General features: G+C 41.6%; 1 protein-coding gene across 1 annotated transcript in view; it reads left to right on the top strand.

Moving 5' to 3' along the window:
* LOC117938115 (microtubule-associated protein 4) overlaps positions 1 to 24,344 on the top strand; it is a 123,348-nt gene that overhangs the window by 67,517 nt on the left and 31,487 nt on the right. Inside the window, 2 exon segments of the mRNA XM_034862509.1 lie at positions 1,125 to 1,307; positions 3,876 to 5,228. Of these exon segments, the coding sequence (XP_034718400.1) occupies positions 1,125 to 1,307; positions 3,876 to 5,228 (1,536 nt within the window).

Below are 24,344 nucleotides of genomic sequence, written 5' to 3'. Positions count from 1 at the left end.
CTTGGTCAAAACAATCCTACTAAAAATAACTGAGCGTGTTGAACAATGTCATAATCTTATGTTACCCACTAAGAATCACATAAGCATGAGCTACTTGTCAACCAGCACCTTTACTTTAGGCACCAAAGCACTTATCTTCTTTGGTCCCCATACAGTTTGGGAGCGGAACTGTCCATTACTGTTACCGTTATCAATATTCTTTTGTCTGTTTCCAACGAGTTATTTAACCACTGAAATGATTTTGGAAACATTATTTTAAGGTACAAAAGAATCTTTGGTGTTGTATAGATTGATGTTGAAATCAATCAATATCAATAAAGAAGGTTTCTGTTGTATAACTGTGTTGCAAAGTGGGATGGAGTCAATGACAAAACGATGCCATGTGGCAGCAAAAAAGTGATTACGTTTACTGAGAACCTAAAAAAATCTAATCTATCGAATCGTGGGTCAAAAATTTACTCAGAGGGACATTATCAGATGTTGCTCTGCTTATTGGCTTTTACTTCAAGTTCCACGAGATCACTCTGAACTTGGAAAAACTGCTTCTCTTTAGTGTCCCTGACTCATGGAACAAATTACACTTGTGCCTTGGACAATTTAGAAATCTGGTTTTAAACCTGCAAACTTCTACTTGTACTTGCTTCATGTAATTGAATTTCTTTTGCATCTGTTCCAATCATCCTAATTTATTTATCAAATCATTTTTCCAATTCAGAAAGTTGTATTGTCTTTCAATCTTTCTTAGGATGGTGGATTCTTTTCTGTGTTATTTTGTAGTGGTCTTTGTAATTTTATGCAATGATATTGCATTTTCTGCTTTAAATTAGCAGTTTTCTCAAAATTCATATAAGATTGACAATTGCTGTGACAACACATGAACACTTTGTTTGAAAAGCTACCACAGTAAACTACTGTGCCTTCACAGGCTACCAGGAACAAGATAGGTTCCCTTTGGGTTGGATAGACTATCACATAATGTCTTTGGGCTACACTCCGTCACATAGCAAGATACTTAACATTAAAAGACATAAACGGACCACTTTGCATTATTTGTGCTGTATCTTTGACAACAGTAGCATTTGTGCAAAGAGACACTGACCTGATATAGCTGTGTTTTTTGTCAGGTTTGTCCCAGCCTGGTGGGAGGGGGGTCAATGTGGAGTTGGGGTCTGCACCCCACTCAGCAGAGAAGATTCCAAGCATAGCAGAACCCCACCATCCCACACCCCCAGCGGGTTCAGAAGCCCCTAAAGAGCACATGCTGCCCGAACCCCAGACTCCTCGCAGCCCTCTGGATCTGTCATCAGGTAAAACAATAAAAATAAACTCATGTACCAAAGTGTTAATTGCTAGACTTCTGTAATAGCTGATACTCACTGCTAATTGTTATTTAAACAACTGTAATATGATCAACTTCTTTAGCGTTGTTTGGACTTAATTCATTGAAACATGAGGTGGTACGTTGTTCATTCCTGCATTCTTACAGCGGGGATAACCCAAAAAGGATTACTGTATCGTGTAATTTGTGATTTGTTCCACAGAGGGGTGCAGTATACAGAGCTGATGTCTGTCTTTGATTTCCTATAGCGTCCTCCTAACACACACTCCAGCACAAGGTCAATGCACATCTGATGCTGACATCTTTAGGGTCTGCCATCATGCCAAGGCTTCTAGATGTGTACTCTCTGTGTTAGTGTCTGTGTATGTGTGTGTGTGTGTGTCTCTCTCAAGGTCCAGTCTCTCTTGACCACCACCCCTCGCCTCACCCACCCAAAGGGCCGTTCTCCAGTTAAATCTGATCCTAGAGAGTGCGTGGCTTGTGTCAGCTAGCAGGCCATGCCAACCTCCCATGTCGGCAGAGGAACGATGCACACATTATCACAGCAGCTGAGCACTGCTACACAGCAGGTGGTAGAGCCCCCTGTGTCTCTGTACAAAATAAGGGCAGGGGGAGGCATATCAAAGTGGTGATGTCTCCAAATAACCATGGCATGTGCAAAGATGTCTAAAAGTACAGAGCCGCTACTCTTCTAAGACCCCAAAACTGGAGGTTTAGGGACATAAGGAAATTCTTATTGTCATTAAATAGCCAACTTGTGCTTATTAGTAGAAATCCTACAGTGAAAGGAACAATTACAAACCTGAATCACATGCACTGATTCTCAATTTCAGCTATGTCTATTTAAAGGACAGTTCCCGAGGAAACCGATCTTCACAATTTTCCTCTTAATTGGCCATTAGCGGAGACTGGCTAAACAGTCTCAGATGCAGCCAATTTTATTCTCGTCAAATTTGCACGCACGCACCACTCGTTCTTTCACGTCAGTAGTCCACTATTGTCAAAGTCACACATGCATACAGTGTTGGCAACTTGGCAACTTGATTGGTTGAAGGACTATCTGATTGCGCCCAGAGGCATTTGAGCGGCTTTGGTTAGTGACTTCCCTTTGGGAATGGGCTGTTAATAAACCTTCCCCAGCTATCCCCCAGGCTATTCAATTTTGGTTTCAAATTTATTTTTTATTTTAATTTTTAGAAGCGACTCTTAACTACTAACTTGATTCAACACCTCAAGTACAAGCCTTTATCCCAGTGTTGATAGCATTTCATCAAAGCATCATATGAGAATAGAAGGATATTAGCCACATTTTATTCTGAGTTATTGTATTCTATAAATGTACTACCTTTGAAACTATAGAGTAACTACTGCATATGCACATACAGCGAGATGTCTTTTTGTTCATGTTTCCCAATGCCTAATGAGGTTGCAGGACTCAACATTTAAGTCATTCTGATCCATTTGGCTGATGTTTATTTCTGACTCTCCCAATTACTGCCCATTCAGTATGGAGAGGAGAGTTCTTTTAGGGGTTTGTTAATATGAAATATGGCCCTCCAGAGAGTAAAGGTACTGTATGGGGCCTGACAGCTGCTCCACTTTAGCTCTTCTGTATGTGTGTATAACTGAAGACCAGAAACAAACTGGGTCAAAGTAGACAAACAACCTTCAGTTGGCAATTTTCCCTTTACTCTACCTGAGCTTTATTGTACAATGTCCTAAAACCAGGTTGTGTTAGTTACAGCACAGTTGCCTGTAATTGATCTTCTTTCTAAGGGACCATTGAGCAGCTTTTTGTACTTTGTCCAGGTATGTGTACAGTGGAACACTGTGCACTACATAATAAATAAAATCTACACTCAGACCTGAATCTCGCTCTGTGTTTTGATATCAAACAGAGCTCTTTTGCTGCCTTATAGTTTCACTGTGAGCATGCACTCTACCTCCCCTGAGGCTGCAGTGAGTCAGCCACCCAAAAGTACCACTTTTATATTTTATTTGAACACAAACCATTATTAAGTGTTCTGTGTGTCTGAGTGTATCTGTATTCTCATTCCTTCAAGCATTCTTTCTCTCGTTGCGTTGCAATGGAAGAAAGTTTTAAGCCTTGAAATCCAGCATGTGGTGAAAAGTTCTTTGGTGGATTTTAAAGATCACTAAAATACACACTCTTGCTTGTTTGAGGGTGACAGGTTAATGAAAGATAAAAAGCACTACTACAGTTCATAAACAAAGGGCTTTCTGGAACACCATTGAATTCATACAGATGCGTCTATGTTGTGAATGATGCATTTTGGGATCCTCTCAACCTTCACACCATCTCAGCAAACAAAAAATAGCTATAATAGTACTATAAGTAAAAAAAAAAATGTTTGCAGTAAATATGTGTACATGATTCTTTGTTATATTTTTTTTGCCTCTTTGTCTGATACATAGTGAAGTCTTTTTTTGTTTTGCGTTTTATTAAGGGAACCAATTCATATGCACATACCCATCTCCCCCGTCTTTAAACTCTCCCCTCTTCACCCACAACAAGGTGCCTTAGGCGACTGCTGGCCGGACGAGGCTGGCTGCCTACCGACAGACCTCCCTTTCAGCCCTAGTGTCTCCACCGTGATCAGTCGCCATGCAGGCCATCTCCCAGTCAACCCCGAAAACCCACCTGACAGTTGGCCCAGCCGCGAGAGCCCTGCCTATGCCGGGGGGGACGAAAGGGATGGAGAAGGCTCAGAGAGAAAACAGAAGAAGAAGAAGAAAAGGCGACAGAAAGATGAGGGATCTTACGAACACCTGGAGAGCAGGGGTCACCCTGAGGTAGAAACACGGGGAGAGAACACTGCATCAACAGAGGACTTCTACAACAGGATTGGCCCCAGGCGGGATAGAGGAGATGGTGGCTGGGAAGACAATCTCGGGAAGAATGGAGGCAGGGGAAAGAAGGGCAAGAGCAGGAAGAAGCTTCCAGAGGAGTGGGGAGTCACGGCAGAATCATTTGTCCCTTCAACCGAAGTGACCTCTAAAATCTCAGAGGAGGTGATGATGGATCTCGGGAGTTCTGGTCAGGCAAGCCTGGAAGCCTCGTTCGGAGACATGGATACCTGGAAAAACGAGGTCTACCCAGAAGAAGGCCTGGTCCCTTCCCCCCTGTCTCAGGACCTAATCTCCTTAACAGATACCTCCATCAACCCACTGGTCCTGAACAGCGAGCTGAAAGCCACAGCGGCTCCGTTCACTATGCCCTCCACCACCAACACTACAACAGTTGGCTCCCTTCCCATGGCTCCTCGCCCTGTTGATCTCTTTGACTTCCTGATGGATACTGAACATGCAAGCTTAGGCAACAGCAGCCAGGCCTTCTCACCTGGTGGTGACATGGTTGACAGCGGCAAGTTTGATAACACCAGTTCCCTTCAAGAGTCTTGTGTGCAAGGCCTGTCTGAGGGGGACACCTCTGCTTTCAGCCCCGCCCAGCCAAGCCCAGGCCTCTCCCCAAAAGGCGAAGTAATAGCCTCGGCCCCTCCTCTGTCACCTTCGGATGCTTCATGGATTCTGAATGAGTCCAACGTGAGCAGCAACAGTGAGCTATTTCAGTTTAGTGACACTACAGGTCATCCTTTAACCTTAGGGCTGTCCTTCGACACACCTAGCCCCGCCCCTCTCCGCTCCCCTAAAACCACAGCGCAGGAATTCGAACCCAAAGAGCACAAAGAAGCCTCATTGGGCAAGAAGCCACCCAAGAAGTCTCGTTCTTCATCTTCCTCCTCCTCTGTAAAGAGTCCCACCTCCCCAGGATCTGGTCTTAACCCTACAGCTAAGCCCTTCTTCCCTAGCTTTGCGGATCCCATTGAAGAACCAGCCGCGGTCCCTCCAGTTACCCCCATCATCGAAGGTTGGTTGCTGTCAGCCCTGGACAACATACAAGTTAATTATAGAGTAACAAAATATTATGGACAAAGGCTTTATTGCCATGCATGTCTTTCAGATATTTGAACGTGATTCCCAATGCTTATTTGGGCAGGAATAATTGCTTGGGTGTCTTGACTGTACTCATTATAAAGTAAGGCTGCACTCACACCAAATCAGGCGTAGCCTTGAAAACACCAACATAGTGCATTTAGGCTAAGGCAGTGAGGATCACAAGGGATGCTGAAAACAGAATAAACATTTTAGAGAAATACAATACAAAAAAATGCAAGCACGGTATATACAAAATACAAAAACTGTGTGGTGAAACTACCAGCAATCAGAACAAACACCAATGAGTGGAGAAAACAAATTGGGGCCCTTCATGGCCCATTTAAGTGATGCTGCACAACTGTGCAAATAGCAGCAACGTATAATTTGGTGTGAATGCAGCCTGAGATCTTGCATGGAAACATTTATCTAAAATCTTGACTTGGGCTTTTTGGCTTGGTCCGATTTGGACTTGTTCTAAATGAGTAATGCATGGATTCCACTGAGGCTGTGGACTGGCTTGACTTTAATCTGTGAGTATCTTAATTCCCAATGATGTTGTGATGTTCTCATAATTAACAGAGTTGCTGTTGATGGGTGTGCTACTACTAACCAATCACGGAGTCTTTCCCCTTAGCAACACCACTTCACAAAATGACAACACCAACCTCTTTCTCTCTTCTGTCCAGGTGTATGTGTTAACACTGTGATCACTGTTTTCTTTGCATCCAGGGGTTAGGTGTCACTATCTTCTCTCTCTTGTCTCCAATTAACATTGTTTTCCTTACTAGCGGCCTGTTTCTTTACAACTTATCCTAGAAAAGAAAGTTGCAGGAAAAGGCTTTGTTGGTGTTATGTTAACTCTGTCTCTGTTGTTATGCGTCAACAGTTCACATCCTGGTGTGTCTCCTGAGCGTGTTACTAAAAAAACATTTGATATATACCAAAAATATGAAATGGTAATTGTTGTTTTTGTCAATTTTTACCTTCCATGTTCTGTGATGGTTGCTCCCTTGGCTGCTCCTCCACCATAGGTGAGTCCTATTTTAATTCCTCTTGTAGCTTTGTGTTTTTTTTTTCTTGCTTCAGTATTGAGACGAGTTGCTGTGATGATTACAGAAAGAATAACCAAAGACCCAGACAGCTTTAAACAGAAATGAGATGCTGACGAAGTAGAGACCATCAAAACGTTAGCTTTTTTCCCATTGGTAGCATTAAGTCAAAACATATTCATTGTAGGCATTGGGCTCCGACAAAGTTCCCTCTGCCAATTCTCCTGTTTATGAATTTGTAAGTTAGGATATCAGAGCTCAGCGGACTTCTGGTTAGCAGATCTCTGCTATCTACAGAAGATGCTGGCTTCATCGTGCCATAACCTACGATGTCTACAAAAGTAGGTTACTCTACTTTTGTTAGTACGTCAATACAGAGTTCCAGAGGATTTATTTACTTGTTCTTCCTTTCAACACCTCCTGTCTCTGCCTCCCATTGGAGGCTGTATTGAGGACTGAGCAAGCCTTTTAGCTTGAGAGTTGAACCTGGCTGTTAGGCAGATTTGATCAATGGCTTCCACAAGATGGAAGGGCTTGCATTAGTGTTTTTTGCCATTTTCAAGTCACATACTGTACAATGGGTAAAAATTGTATTGCAGCGTTTTAGATTAACATCTCCTATCAGTGCATCTTTGTACATGACAACAGTTAATGTCCTTTATCAGATTTAATATAGACTATTGCATTGCCCGTTTAAAACGTGTCTATTTGGAACAGGCTGATTACTTGTCCTTTGGTACTGCTGCTTGCAGTTTTTTCCAGAAACCAGTGTACCCCAAAATAATGAACATAAGACCCCCGCAATCAGTTCATTTGCAACTCAATTGTATACTGCTGACTATTGACTGTGCATTTCACCTTCAGGGGAAAACATTGTAATTGAAAATATGATGTAGTATTATTTTGTTTGACCATCTAGTGTTTTATTAGATTTGAAAACTCTAACTTGAACAGATGTAAAGTAAATTGTGCTGATAATGCTGTCTTTCACGCTTCGCTTTATGGAAACCTTTGACTGCAGGACTTGTCCTGTGCAGTATTACTAGTTTTATCCTCCTATTAATAGTTCATAGTTTTAGTTTTGATTTGATATATCATCATTATCTGATTAAAAAACACAGCCGCCAACTTACACTTTGGCCATTCAACTGACTTTAGCGGTTTAGATAAGACACCCAACTATCCTGCGGTAATGCAGACATGAGAACTAATGATAGATATTTGCCTCCATAAAGGATACACAGCTGTGTATGATTAAAAAAATGCACGTACCATTAGATTATTAACTAATTAATCAACTTTACCCCTGGTTAAATAATTATTATTTCAGCTTTGTAGTTACTCTGAGTCCTCAGCGGAGATAGCCTAGGCTAGGGGCGGCTGTAGCTCAGAAGTACTGTAGAGCAGTTGCCTACCAGGTTGGTGGTTCAATCCCTGGCCCTGCAGTCCCATGTTGAAGTGTCCTTGGGCAAGAATCTGAAACCGGAGAGGTCACCCCTGATGCTGTGCCTTCAGAGTGTAAATGTGTGTGAGTGTTTATCTGATGAGCAGGTGGCCCCTTGTACGGCAGCCTCGGCCACACTGTATGAATGTGTGTGAATTAGGGCTGCACGATTATGGCCAAAATAATAATCACGATTATTGTGATCACGATTATTCCCACGATTATTTGTTTATTTTAACCAAACAAATTCTATTGTCACATGGAAACTAAGCTGCGCGATGCAGTGAACAACTCTGACTATCACATGATCAGACAATGGTTTACGGAGCGGTAGATGGGCTATGCAAAAAAAAAAACGGAGCGTTCTATGAAATGTTGCTTTAAAAAAAAGTATCGCTCAATTACGCAAATTTGATTGTGGGAAGTCAAAATCGTGATCGTGATTCAAATTTGATTAATTGTGCTGCCTTAGTGTGAATGGTAAATGGTTCCTGCCCTATGATCAAGCTCTTTGAGTAGTTGTTAAGACTAGAAAAGCGCTATATAAGAAGAGTCCATTTACATTTCTGGGTGCGGATAGGGTTTGCGTTGAGCGCCAGGTAGAGAGCTCTGGGGATGAGTGGCAGCAGTGAGTTAATTGAATAATTATGCTGGAACCTGGGATGTCTGGCACAATCCAGAGACAAATGTTCTGTTTGATTTACTATTGAAATATTTGCCGATCTGTGTCTTCAGTTTTGGAGCAGCCGGACCACGTGCACCAGAAAAGCCAGGCGACCAGAGGCGTACGCTGAAACTGTGTACTTATGTGCGTGTGTCAGCAGACGTGAGAACAAAAAGTACCTTCGTATGACAAACTTACTTGATTTGCAAAAGTGTTTCTATAGGACAATAGCTCGTGTTTGTTAACTCCAGGGAAATAACGAAGCATCCTCGCTCAGAAACACACACAGTGTAATACAAAAGTGGAGGTATTCATTTTGAAATAGTCACCATAAGTATACAGTTTGCCGCTGACATAAGTGGCCATACGTTAAGTTAGGCTTCTGTTATGTAGGGTAGAAACTGAAGAAGTGAAACGAGCATTATGTGCTGCTGTTGTCACCATGGGAGTTAATAAGTGAGTGGGACAACATGGTTTACCCTTATTTAGATGACAGAGCCTCTGAGTTTTAGTTGTGTTACCCTTAGCTACAGCAGTTTACACACATAAGCTTAGATGGCTAACTTGGATTGTTTACATTATTAGATTTCTTTCTCTGACTCTGGGAACATTTGTACAACAGTGTGCCGCGCCTTTCTGCTGTGTGTGACGCATTTCGCAAATGTATCCATACAAGAGCGTGTTGCACATGTGCATGGTCCTGCGGGTCGGATAACCGTTAAGACGTAGTAAGTGACTCACAGAGAGTCCTGCTTTTTGAGTACGAAGATGTGCACCAACCACGCTGGGTGTGCACTTGTATAAATCTGTGTACATTTGAGAGAGAACGAGCAAGACAAAGTGCTGAGTGCAGCTGGCTTTGTCTTCCCTCTGTGTAATGAGACCTTGTGTCAGGGGTGGGTCTTTGTCACCAAGAGTGCTATTTAAGCCTTGTGCAAAATATAAGAAGGCATGTGGAGCACCATAAAGAGCAGTACTGTGGAGGGTTATAAGCTGGGGAGCGCAGTACAGTAAGGAAGGGGGCGGTAAATTGCAATAACAATTCTGAAGCAATAATAGTTGGGTACTTTAGAGAGAAACAGGGTTGAATATGAGATGTGTAGGGATAAAACAATATTGTTCATGTAACACAGATAGAGAGTGGTCTGGGAGATAGATGTGTGAGATTTGTTGGGTTGAAAATTGAATTTATAGAGTTAAAAACAATGCTGGAATGGATAAGGGTCATTTCTAATCCCTTCTTGTAAAAAAAAGAAAAAAGGCCTTTATCATAAATTATCAGTAAGGTGTCGGTGTTTCTCTGTCTCAAAGTGGTTTCTTTCGGCCTTCTGTTTGGTTTCTTATTCCTTTTCCTGATATGGTTCTTTTCACTCAAAACGTCTTAATTTTAATAAAAAGTAACCAACGTGAACAGTGCAACAACCTCTCTCTTTTCTGCCAGCCAAAACACTACTCCCTCTCTCCCAGAGAGAGCTCTCACACACACACACGTGCCAACCAGTGTGTAAAGAGCAGAAATATACCACCGTGTTGGTCCAGTCTCCCTGCACAGACACATAGAAGTACACAACTGAGTCATCAAACTATTTGAGGACAAACACAAATCCTTAAAAGGCAGACAGGCGTGAATATACTTTATCAGCAGTCTATTTTTAACACATAGTGCTTTTCACTGTTGTTTTCGTTCCTTTCATTGGAGAGCATGTTGTTAGACGGTAGCCCAGAAGGGACATTTGTACAGTATGGCTCCATCCCTGAGATGGGGAGTGAGTTAATGCCTTTTGACGTCTCTGGGGGAAGTGTTGGGATCTTTCCTCGTTGGCGCCACTGTAAGAGCCAACAGCTAACAATAGGACAAGATTGTGAGTCACTCTGGGTTATTTTATTCAGAAGATGTAGCATGCTTCAGCCACAGATTTAACCCATAGAGAGATGGCTCCAGGCCAGCGGTGTGGGTTATAAATGTTGAGATTGACATGTTTTAAAGGCAGCTTGCTCCGCTCTGTCAGTGGAAACTTTGTTGAGTTGGGAGTTTGTCTTCTGCATTGAAAACAGCTTTAATTGTGCAGCACATATTATGTGGATTTTGTGAAATGTATTGAGAGGATGTAGGCTATTTTAGTATTTTTTGTAAAAATGTTTGCCCAGGTAGCATATTAGTAACATTTAATCCTAAAGGTTCTTTGCTATTAAACGAAAATTAATTTGGGTTGACACGTTCCACACTAGGGTTAGGCGGTAATACGGTATAGCAATGGGATCGGTTTCAATACCGTCATAAAAAAACAAAAAATAGCAAGTCTTTGCACCGAGTGACCTGGTCTGGAAGAGAACAGGACTTCTGCAGTTTGGCAGCATTTGGGGTTCCTCCCTAACGAGCAGGGAGAGGGTTACAGGATCAGTGTTTGGTATTCACTGTCTGAACGCTGGAGGCACAAACCAACAGTTTGGTGACGCCGTCTGAGCCTTACACCATCATTTTTAATTAGACACGGTAATTACGCATACTGTGGTAAAATAGGGAGGAGGTTTGATTCCCAACTCTACTCCACACCCACCTCAAATGAAACAGGCACATTTTGTTTAGTTAACATAATATAAATATCATCATCCATCTGTAGTTTACAGCTATCAATATACATCTGTATTAGACCACGACTCAGAGGAGTTATTATTATTCCCGGTTGTGATATTACACCTTACGTCAGGCTAACGGAACAATTCACATCACATAAAGACAAAAGTGAAACAGTTGCTACCAGCTTCATGCTTTTTTAACTCCTAGGAATCAATTGCAAATCCGGCTAGTTAAAGTACCAACCTATATATTATTAATGTTAGAGCAAATTAGCCATCAACAACTTTGTGATTGTTTTTTACACTCTTTCTCAGACTTCACAAAAGTTCTTTCAGAACCAAGATGCAGAAGTTTTATTCCTCCAAACTTGTGCAAAACATGACTTTAAAAACTTGCCTCGCTGTAAAAAGTTGACCTGATTTCCAATTTAGTAGAGCAGCTTAATGTTCCGAGCTTTGCTTAGGCAGCAGGTAAGGAAACAAGTAGGTCTGTTCTAAATGTATGTTTTATATATATATATATATATACTGTGTGTGTGTGTGTGTGTGTGTGTGTGTGAATATATATAATTTGTGTGTGTGTGCGTGTGTGTATAAGGTATGCACGGTATCATTATGCCAATAGCTTGGTTCTTTGGATCAGCACAATTTCAACGGAAGATTCAACAAAAAGATTTTAACACGTGTCACATACAGGCGGTTGTCGTTTGGCTCTTACAGACTGGTACATTAAGGCCTACTTTGCCCAAAGGTTTAGTGTGTAAAAGCATTGAAGAGAGTGTGTTTTGCGGATTCAGCCTCTATTAAATTTAACTGAAAAAAACTAGACGCTGGGCTTCCTGGGTAGCTCACCTGGTAGAGCGCGTGCCCAGATACAGCGGCTCGGTGTAGAGTCAGAGCCTACCGGGGCGGTGTTGGGGTGCAATTGTGCTTGGCAACAAAAGAGTGCAAAGACCACCTATGCATGTACACATGTACATATTAAGTACACCTCCAGAATGCAAAGGGTACAATAGCTTACTGTAAGTGAAAAGAAGTTGTCATGTGAGAGTAGCAGCAGTCCTAAACTGACTGCCTTGGCCAGCTTGTTGGCTTCACTTCATTAGTTCTATATATCTTTTATATATATATATTCTATATAAAAGTTTATTGGCTAAACCTAGCCAAACCTTCACCATAGATGAGGCACTTCAGAAATATGTATTTGATTATTTTTTTTAAAGAAATACAGTCATACATCAGAAAACAGTGTGCAGGAATGGTCAGTTAAGCCATACCAACTGAAAAAGTGTTTTTAGAATGGATGCTGCCATTAGAGAAGGAAAGAGATTTCACTCCTTTTAAATGTACAAGACTCTCAGAGACATGTTGGACAGGCAGACGAGCAGGTAGCAATGTGCCCTGCCTGTTCTTTATGCCTCAACAGCTAACAGAAGGGTCCACTAAGCACTGCTGTTTGGTAGAACTGCCCCTGTAAAAAGCTCTGATTTGAATGGAACACAGCTTAAGGCAATTCAGGCATGATGAACGTCTTCCTAGTCCCAGACCTTCCTCCACAGCGCTGCACAGGAGGGTCTGGCTAGTCCACACAGCATTCCAGAATGGGAGACCAACGTGCTCTGGTTTATTGGCATTTCTTTAAACCAATCACAATCATCTTGGGCGGCGCTAAGCACCTGACTGAGCCACGGTGCCGCTGCGAGGTAGCCTCAGGAAGGAACTTGTTTTGGTGGAACGTGTCTTCGTTCAAAAGTAGATTTAGTCGTGCAACAGAAAACTCCAATTGGACAGATAGTCCAGCTAGCTGTCTGGATTTACCCTGCAGAGATCTGAGGAGCAGGTAACCATAGTCCTCAGAAATCCACCGGAGGTTAGAGTGCCAACACAAAGGAAGAGGAAGGAAACTGACTTCCTGCCAAAAAGGAGGACGTTGTGGATATAGACTGTCAGCGACCTTCTATGTCTCTTTAGTAATTTACTCTTACTTACTTAGTAGTCACTTAGTCCTGATTCCCTCACTATAAAACAGTCACATACAGATTTGCTTATTGCGAACTAGTTTAACCAGATTACAGAGGCTGTAGATTGTGCATTCTAGAGAAAATGTTGACAAAGTGTCCAACTGGGTGCAAACAGGGGACTCAGAATGCAGGATTCAGAGATGCAGTAAAAGTCGTAAAAGGGGACTTGTTGTACAGAAGCGAGACAAAGATCAAGCCGTGGTTTAAACAAAAGACAGAGTCTTGTTTCAAAAAAACAGGCAGCGGTCGAAAAGGTTCATCTGGCGACATTCTCCAAATGATACTAGGCTGAGACTTTGGTCAAATAACAGACAGAATGGTGCAGGCGTGGCAAATTGTTATTTTTCATATGTTATTAAGTTTCCAGTGCTAGACAGACAGAGACTGTGCCTTTGGGGTTGGACGAGAGGAAGGAAAAGAACAGGAAGGGGGAGTTGCCATAGAGACCAGTTAATGTTGCCCAGGAACAGCAACAGATGCTAGAGTTACAGAATTGAGACATTGATAGCACTCTGGCTGATTGTTTGATACAGATACACACAAAACTATGAAATGGACACAACACAGGTACATAGTAGAAATTGATTAATGAATTGTTTTCAGTTGGATACATATCAATTATTTGATGCCTTCTTCATAGCAATTAGTAGGATTATTTATTATTAGGAAGTTATTATTTGGACCTGCTTACTCCTCATCGCCTTGAAATTTGACAAATGAATCAGGTAATCCCTAGATCCAAGACTACGTCCTGTGGTGAGAGTACAAAGCTGCCCAAAACCTTTCAGTAGCCAACTTAAAATACATTTTTACTCATCAACTGTCTAACCTTCCTTCTATGTTCTCTTCTTCCTTGAGTCGTTGAACGTAGGACTTTTTATTTACTTTATGTCCTTTTATTTTTCTGTGTCCTTGTCCTTGGCTTTTCCATGCACTGTGAACCATTTTGAATCAACTATGTTGTGTTTGAAGTGTTATATGACTTGACTTGAGTGTAATGGTGTTTGTAACTTATTTGACCAGCAATAATGACTGTACTGTATGTTGGCCTAATAACAAAATATAGAAACAGACAGAGCAGGCTTTTGTGGTGGTACGTTTGGTAAATGATCACATTGCACAGACCTCAGTGGGAGGCTGTCAGTTACAGCAAACCCCCCTTTCATCATCTTACAATTATGCAAAACAGGTAAGCAAGAGAGGCACTGGTGCATTTCTGTACCAGTCTATGAAATATGGAGATATCCTCAATGCATCCTGCATCCTCAGTACCAGACAATAGTACATTCTACAAGTTCAAATTCCTGCCATATGGGTGTCAAATTATACTGAAATGTGTCAAGAGCCTTTAATTATTTAAGGATTACTAAAAATTGAAAGCATTTTAAAGGAGGAGGAGGGGAGTGAAGTAGATGGGGCAGAGACTGCGCTGTCACTGGTTTGAAATAATCTTCCGGCAGCCTGGAAGAGAGCGAGCAGGATGGGGCGACGGGAAAGTTTCCAACCTGCGACTGCCTGATGAGTGTCTGGCTGTGACACAGGTTGACTAATCCTGAAAATGGAATTGAAATGCCACCTCAGGCTTAATATATAGGAACTGACTTTGTCTCGTAACACCAAACAGCAGGAACTGCAGGCTAGCAATCACCTAGTTCCACCTTCAGACACAACTCAGCACATAGTTTTCTTTTGTTTTATTTACCTGGGACATTGGCTAAATGGTACTAAAATTGAAGTCTTATTCAAGTCGTAGGTAATGACCAAGCTTTATTCCGCTTCAATGGCAGTAAACACAACCCATGGGCCAACCAATAACTTTGCTGTATTCAGAGCTTAACAAGATATTTAGGGCGGATGTACAATATGGTTAGTGCTGTCAGTTAAATGTGTTATTAACGGCGTAAACCCATTTTAACGGCATCAATGTTTTTATTGTGGGATTAACATTCTGGAATAGCAGACATTGTAGTTTTTTTCACATGCTGTTGCAACAACTAGTAACGTTAGAAAAACTACAACACCCCACCGGACGTATCTCGACCGGACACCAGCAGGCACACCGCACACACCCCGTTTGGGCTTGTGAGCCGACCAAAGAGTAGTAACGTTACATTTTGAGTAGATGGCGAGCGTGAGATGAGGAAATGGACGCCAATAAGATTCTGGATGGAAAGTTAACCTAATAAAAAGTTACCAAATGTTCCATTGACCAGACCAAAGTGATCTGTGTGTTTGTTGTTGAGAACTGATGTATCATCACAGCACGTCTAGTCTGAAATATCATTTTTATTGATGGATAGTGTTACATTGTGTGAGAGGTCATTTGCTTCAAGATAGAATGTTAGTTTGAAATTGAACACTACAGTAGGCTATATGCCAATGTTGTTTTAAAAAACAAACATTTGCACAAAGCAAGCGGATCCACTTTACCATGTTGATAAGAGCATTAAGATGAGAAAAAATAACAATAAATAATAATAAAAAGAAATCAAGGGACATTTAGAATAGATAAAAATGTGCGATTAATCGCGATTTAACTATGACATTAATGCGATTAATTAAAAAAATATTTTTTTGTATTGGCTCAGGTTGCTTAGATGGGATGCCTAGATAACATTTTAGCTCTTTTTGTACTATGCATTACCCAATTTCCTGTGGCCGTCTGTCTTTATTTAAAAGCTACAAATACATAGTTAATTCATTTGGTTCATTGTTCAGTGTCTTTCCCAAGGACACTTTGACATGACTGCAGGGCCAGGGACAAACCACAGACCTTCGATTGGTAGACAAACGCTCTGTCACTTAAACCACAGTCACCCCCCACCCCCAGCCCCCCAAATTGCCCGTATAATTACATTCAGGATAAAGTGACATGCCTAATAGCAGTGGTAACAGATAGAAATGTCAAATTTTCAATTTCCCTGCCGTTCTTTATTTTGTACATTCATTTTGTCTCACCCAGCATGGTTTCTCGTCCAATTACAGTTTTAGTTTTATGAGCCAGGCTCAGCCATGATGTCCGTGGTGGCCAACAGACTGCATGCCCTCCGGGATAATGAGCGTGATGGTAGCAGGAATAGAAAATTGTCGGTGGACATCTGATGATATTGGTGGTAAATGTTGTAAACACAGGCAGAGTTTGAGGTATGTGTTTGTGACAAAGAGACAAAGACTGCTATGGATAGAGTAGATATGTCCGTGTTGGCGAGGACCGCCAGAGTCATTCATTATGAATAATGAACTTAATGGAAAAGGCAGTTACAGCTGCTTCATAGGGAATATTAAAGCCGCTGGCTACTATGTCATTCATTAATAAAAATAAACGAGACACTCCCTCCTCTCTTAATTATGCACTATTTAGGCAATTCCTTTGTGTGTCCTGTGTCCCTAATGTCAAACACAGAATATAATAATTCCTCCTGGGGGATAAACTATTCTCAGAAGCAAAATCTAATGTTTTTGTCAGCTGGATTGGTTTGGCTGAAGGTAAAGGTAACGGTTAGTATTGTTGGGAAGTTAACCTTGTACAATAGTGCTGTCTATGTGTTATTTATTTTTTAGCTTCTTACTTGTACTTTACTTTTCAAGTTTTTTATGCTACTTAGTAATCCACTACTCCGCTACGTTTAAGAGTGTGTACTTCTTACAATTCCACCAGTCTTGACAATGCTTGTGATTCCACCGGAAGTGTCTCAGAAGTGTCTCAGAAGTGTCTCAGAAGTGTCTCAGAAGTGTCCCAGAAGTGGCTCGTTTTAGCACCGACATCACAAAACAACCCAAACAATGACCAACCCTAATGTGTATTTGCAGAGGTTTCATAGATTAGATCATAATCTATAGTTACCTGTCTTTTTTTATTGTCATTTTTAAATGATAATAAAAAAATGTTTAACAGCATTTTTAACATTTTGTAATAGTTATTATACAGAACAAGCTTATATTCATGAACTGATAAGGGCATTGAGAGAAAAGATGAACAAAAAACCCAGACTTTTCATGGCAACACTACACGAAGCAGATTCATCTATTTTTTCTTTACCACAGCGACAGTGACTCTTTCATTTAAACTGGGTGCCGTGTGAATGACTTAAAGATAAGATAATAAGATAAGATAATTTGTTTTATTAGTCCCCAATGGGGAAATTACTGCACTACACTCTGTGTACACACTTTTTGTTAGTACTCACACACAGGCCTGAAATACACACACATGCTCAGGACCTATACATGCACTATACATGGAGAGATGTCAGAGTGAGTGGGCTGCCAGCTGAACCAGCGCCCTGAGCGTTCGGGGGGGTACGGTGCCTTGCTCAAGAGCACCTGGCAGTGCCCAGGAGGTGAACTGGCATCTCTCCAGCCACCAATCCACGCTCCCAACTTTTTGGGTCCATACGGGGATTTGAACCAGTGACCCTCCGGTTCCCAACCCAACTCCCTATGGACTGAGCTACTGCCACCCCTAAAGTTGCAGCAGATCACCCTCAGTGTTTTAATCTCTCCAAATGACAGGCAGCCTTCAGATTTTTTCCGTCTCTGTAAAAAAAAAAAAGCATGTTTGTGTGTTTTTCCGTGTCTGCACTTATTTGTGCATCATCATCACAGTACGGATGTCTGTGTTCGTCCGTCATTTATCTCTCTATCATCACACTGCTTTCTTGCCTGACGACTGTAATTAATACAAGGCGCTACTGACTGGAGCCAACTCCATGACCTGTGGCAAGAAGCAGAGTACATTAACGTAGTGGAAAATCCTCCCTGGGGTTGGTAGCATAATACACACACACACACACACACACACACACTGTTAGCTTTCAGTGCCATCATCTATCCTCCCTGCATCAGCCCCTGAGTCTTTAGTTGATGCCCCCACCCTCACCACCAAACATCCCCTCAAACTATTCCCCCCAATCCCCCACGTGGCTCAGTAGTTGCCATAGCAACAGGAGGCAGTTGCTTTGGCGACTGATGGGAAGAGGGGCTCCAGCGGAAACAATGGATGTTTAGCGAGGATGGGGGTGTTGTGACGGGCTGCGAAGGAGATGCCTTTAGTGCCGGTTATTTATAGCACTAGAGGCTCCATCTCCCTCCATAATCCATTACTCCAACACCTCCTGCTGAGACTATCCTCCGCTCTCTCCGCACCTGTGTGGATCACTCCTCTCTAGTTCTGCCTTTCGGAGGTGAATTAACATGTAGAAAGACACATAAGTCTTTATCAGTCAGGCCACAGCAAAGCAATTTCTCACTCTTTTTAGCTGACTTTCTGTTTCTCGGTTTCAGATAACCCTCAGCTTAGTACAACCTCATTAACCGTTGAAGGAGCAGGGAAATTGTAAGACACAAGACTAATGGGCTTAGGCAATATAAACTATAAAAACATAGATTGTAATATAAACACTTTCTCAATAAGAAAAATGAGGTAAAAAAAAACAAGACATAAAACAAAGACAAAATAACGTCACAAAAATGTCCTCAAACATCAAGTGCTGTTGTTTTGGTATCAAAAATCAGATGAAAAGACAGGAGAGACGAGCCCTGCTCCTGAAAAACTTCAGCACAGACATCGACAACAACACTAGACGATAAGAATTGAGAAGATATCAATATCATGTCATATGTTGATCTCAACTGCTATATTGATATCTTTGCTAGAGGCCAGCAAGACAAGAGAGGAACATGGCAGTATAAGAAGAAAACCTCAGTGTTTTATTGTGGAGATCACAGCTGTTTCCTGTCTCTTTTACCATGAATCAATGAGACCATTTAAAGGTGGCATCGACCCTTTGATTGGCCACTGCTGTTGTTTTGTCTGAATGCCTTCCCAGTAACCTGCACAGGTTATTAGGCACTCCAGTGCCCCAGTGGGATTATATAACACTTTGTAATGTGTGTGTGTGTGTGTGTCTTTGCCAGCCAACCAGTCAGACAGGGTGAGGTCATGTATTTGGCGGGCTTTGGGTTGGTCCCCATGAGACTCTGGTGTCAGTTTGGTACTTCAAGAGGTAAGCAGACAGGGAGAGAAGAAATTTTGAAAGCTGTGACACAAAGAGGAAGCGACAGTACACCGACCTGGAGCATGTCTGCCTGGCAAACTGTCTGACCATACTTGCCCGTGTCTGCATGTGTGATGTGTGGCAGTGACAGGGACTCTTTGGGATCAGGGTTTTGTGATGCAGATGGACAGAAACACAGGCCTAGGCATTGGAACAGGCTGTAGCTGATGTAACTGTACCGTGATTGTGTGGTTGGCATTACAGTGGAGGCATGCTTTGGTGAAGGCTGTCTTTTAATGGTGTCTAAACATGTAGGTGTCGCCAGGAGCTGTTTGACAGACGACAACTGACCACATACGGTGTCAGACATACTGAGGCTAAGACGTAAGGGTAGGTTTTAGAATTTAAGATTGCAATGGCACGGTTCCCACTGTGGAGCTATTTATCCTTTTGTTATTATTATTGGTAACACAAGTAACTGTAGGTAAACCCCACTATTGCTGTCCTCACCTACAGTGTTCATTTGGAACTACGGTCACCTCCATTATAAGTCCTTTCTTTAAGGTTTTATTACACAATGCCACAGGCCCTCACACACTGAAATAAAGCTCCCAAAAAGAGAAAGAGGAGAAAGAAACAACATTTTTGATGTTGTTTTCACTTTTGGGCCCACACAACTGGATAGGAGAATGGGATTGTGGAAACACATCATCCGCCAAATACCTTAGCAAACTTTTGAAGATGACCTGGTCAAACAGGCATCACATGGAAAACCCACAAAAGCCATAACTAATGAAAACCCTTAAACTTCGCTCTGCTGCCTGATTGCCACTGACACACCCCCCGCTGCGTATCTCCTCACACTTCGTTGAAGTCAAGCTCATGGTGGGTCACCAAAATACCAAACCTGCGTGCACCGTGGTGAAAATGCCACATCCCTGAAGCAAAATCCCGCTACTCACTGTGTTCTGCCATAACAACTTCCGAGCTCTTGTTGTCCTACATGATGTTGTGCATTCATGAACATGGTCAATAGGGGTGGGGGGAGATCAATACAGCATAGTATCGAAATATTTTCAATGGCAATACAGTATCGATACACAGGCGCCAAGTATGGATCTTTTTTTATATATGTCAAAATCTCCTTTTGCAGCAATAAAACTGAAGTGATATGAACAAACAGTGAAATGCATCATTTTAGATAAAACAGATGTTGACAAAGTTTCCTTTTGGGGACGTCATTTGAAAGTGGGAAAAAAGGTAATAAATTGCAATGTATCGCAGAATTTTGATATTGTTTAAATAGCAATAATATCATATAGTGTTATAAGTATTGTGATGATATTGTATCGAGATGCGTCTGGTGACACTAAACACATGGGTTGATTCATGTGTGCCAAGCAGTTATATGGTCCAAAAATAGTTGGTGCTGTCAAACGATTAAATATTGAATCGTGATTAATTGCATACATGTCATAGTTAACTCGCAATTAATTGCACATTTTCATCTATTCTAAATGTCCGATAATTAATTTTTGCTCATTATACTGCTCTGGAACACAATACAACATGGAAAAGTAGATTGGCCCGCTTTGTGCAAATGTTTTATTTTTGTCTAAAACAACTTCGGCATAAAGCCTACAGTAGTGTTCAATTTCACACTAACATTCTGACTCGGAGCAAATAATCTCTCACACAATGTAACATTGTCCATCATAAAAGGGTGAAACAATACTTTGATTGGGGGGGGGGGGGATTGGCATCATCTGTGTGCTTGGCCATCAGGTGGTATTTCAGACTAGATGTGCTGCGATGATAGCTCAGTTCACAACAACAAACACACAGATCACTTTGGTCTGGTCAACGGAACATTCTGCAACTTTAAAAAGTAAACTTTCCATCCAGAATCTTATTGGCGTCCATTTCCTCGTCTCACGCTCACCGTCCTCTCAAAATGTAACATTACTACTCTCTGGCTGGCTCGACAAGACCAAACGGCGTGGGTGCGGCGTGCCTGTTGTTTGGTTTCCGATCTAGATAGATCCTGTGTGGTGTTGTAGTTTTTCTAACGTTACTAGTTATTACAACAGCTTGTAGAAAAACTACAATGTCTGCTATGCCAAAAAGAACATTAATCTCACAATAAAAACACTGACGCCGTTAAAATGGGTTTGCGTTAACGGCATTAATAACGCGTTTAACTTACAGTACTTACAATAACAATCATTATTTTTTAATCATGTGATGTAGTTCCTTTAGATATCTTGTTCAGTTGTTTCTTTGGGCTGAGGAGAGTTTTCTCTTTCTCCTTTTTTGTCTTTCCCCTTTGTGTGCTATTAAAATATTTCCTTTTTTTTTTCAAGTGGCTCCCCACCCTTCCCTTTTGCAATGCCAACTTGGCATGACTCTATTTTTCCAGTGGGAACGATGAGTGAAAACAAAGCTCTTGTTCAATTAGTGTTTTATGAAGCAATTCTTCCTTTGAGTTTAAATAACCATTTGCAGTTGTGTTTTTGTTAAGTAAGCTATTAGAACACCAAATGAACAAGATTGTTAATAAGAAGCTTGAGAACTCCACTCGATTTCAACACGTAGCTGTGTTTGTAAATTTGGAGTGCTGTCCCTGAAACAGGGCACATTTTAAATATGTTTTTAGCCTCTTAACTTGTTCAAAATGTGACTACAAGTGCCTACCCATGTGCAATGATTCTTTCAGAGTGAACACAGTGAATCTGACTGCTGGAGATGTAACAGAAATGCATGAAAGTTTTGCTACTTCAACTGTGTTTAGTTCCTGTGTTGATACTGCGAGGATTGCTTAGGGACCGTCTACAACACAGAAAAGAGATGCAAACATATTTTAAAAAAAAAGTATACACCTCTTTTTTTAAAGTAAGTGCTGTAGTACAACTAGCAGGAGACAAGTTATAATTGAGGTAAGTTTGGTGACAATACCTTATTTAATCATTAAATCGTTAGCCTACATATTTTTTCTGTGTTATAGTTTGTAGACGGTCAAATGTAAATGTTCTGTATAGCGCTTTTCCAGTCTTAACAACTGCTCAAAGCGCTTTTACATCTACAGGAAACATTCACCATTCACACACATTCATACACTGTGGCTGCCGTACAAGGTGCCACCTGCTCATCAGATAAACACTCACACACATTCACACTCCGATGCGCAGCACCGGGGGCAACTCGGGGTTCAGTGTCTTGCCCAAGGACACTTCGACAATGACTGCAGGGGCGGGGATCGATCCACCAACCTTCCGATTGGGAGGTAACCGCTTTACCACTGAGCCACAGCCGCCACACAGCCCCTCGGTCCCTACGCTCTAACTGAGGTCTCAACACAGGAACTAAACACAGCTGAATTAGCACAACATGCATTTCTTCCCATCTGCTGAGGTCAGATTCACTGTGTTTACTCAGAAGGAATGACTACACATGGGTAGGCACTTTTAATGACATTTTGAACATGTTAAAAGGCTAGAAACATGTTTAAAACTCGCCCTGTTTAAGCCTATTGGGTGTCAGCTCTAGTAGGAAGATAACACGTTGTAGGCAGCATCGATTGATTTTGTTTTTCTCTCTACTGACAGCATTAACCATTTACAAACAACAGAGCTTTGTGTTGAAATGGACAGGAATTCTCCTTTAAGTTGAACCTTTAGAGAGAGTAAATAGTGTTAAGGTGATTTTGGCCGATCTTCATTTGGATATTTTATTTAATGGTCTGCAATTGCTCCAAACCACCACCGAATCCTTAAAGTGAGGCAGAAAAACAACTTTTCAGTCTCTTGTTTGTTAGAAGAAAGTAACATGCAGTGGACAAACCAGACAGAAGCATAGTACCCTGTCATGGTGTCAGGAGGCAACCCCAACAAATCACCACTGCTCTCATTCTAGTCCAACTTTCCTGTTTACCCTTGCTTCCTGCATCCTTTGTTGCCCTTTCTTACCTTGTTTCTCCATACTCCTTTGACACTCAGCTCTTCCTTTATTTTCTTCACCTGCTTCCTGATCCTACTCATTATCCTTGTCTCCTTCTTGTCTCCTTCTGTCATTCTTTCTTTTTCCCTCCCAAAGATAGTCAACTGTCATTACAACTTCCACAATCAGTCCTCATCCCTATACTTTGCTTCTGCCTCCCTGTTTCTGGCCTCATCTGTCTGTATATCCACCTCACCCCCTGTCCCGCCATCCCGTGCCCTGTCCTTGTTTTCCTGTCTGCCTATTATAAATCATTGTTTTCTGCCTACGTTCAACCTTCAGTCCAAACGGCAAACCAAAAGAACGCCAGTAACCGCCGGCTATTTTGTCTTGCACTGGACACAAACACACACACACACACACACACACACACACACACACACAGCAAAAGCCCCAGGACGACATGTCCCTGCCTCTTGCCCACCCTTGCTTTCCCATCACGTACTGACCTTTTCCTAAAATGCATGCTGGGTAGCCTCAACGATCCATCTGAATGCAACAGTTCCTTTGACAGTTAGGTGCTATAGGTCTAATATTATGTATTTAATGTGTGCAGCCGTAACAGGATATATTGACACCATCTGAAAGCTAAACATCTAACCCTGTCTCCCTCTGGGGTATGTTAATAGTTTGTCTGAAATGAACAAATATAGGCATTTCTCATTATGAATATAATGAAGGTATTTTGTATGTCTTTATGCACAGGTTATTGTTTCCCAGCACCTGATAATGACTCCGAGACTTTGAATGTGAGTCTGCCAGGATGTGTGAAGGTTAATTGACAGTAGCTGAAGAGCAATCTAAGTAGCAGCAATAAGGATAAGTTATTGAATTGACAGTATTTCTTTCAAAAAATACACAAAACCATTTTAATTTATGCCAAGCAGAATCAACAGTGAATTAAAACAGGAGCAGATCAGCAAGGAGACATCTTGGAAAAAATAAAAAAGTATGTTGCTACAAGAAAGTAATGTACTGACTATCTCTGCTATTCAGTGGGCCCCGAAAGTTTGTGCCCCCCAGGTAAAAATTTGTAGTAATGTGCACAAAGAAGAAAGGAAGGAAAAATCTCCAAATGGCATCAAATGACCGATTAGACATTCATATAATATCTTACAAAAAGTTAGATTTCCATCATTTACGCTTGCAAAATAACAGAAAGCTAAAAAATGGCGTCTGCAAAAGTTTGGGCACCCTGCAGAGTTTCTAGCATGCACCCCCCCCTGAAACTAAAAATAGTTGACGCTCACAAAGCAAGAGAAAGCTAGGGCCCCACTGTGGGACTGTTTGGAAAAATCCTC

This window comes from Etheostoma cragini, chromosome 22 (assembly GCF_013103735.1).
Source record: "Etheostoma cragini isolate CJK2018 chromosome 22, CSU_Ecrag_1.0, whole genome shotgun sequence".
Classification (NCBI taxonomy): domain Eukaryota; kingdom Metazoa; phylum Chordata; class Actinopteri; order Perciformes; family Percidae; genus Etheostoma; species Etheostoma cragini.
The sequence above is the reverse complement of the archived record's forward strand: the minus strand, read 5'-3'. Positions and strand labels throughout refer to the sequence as shown.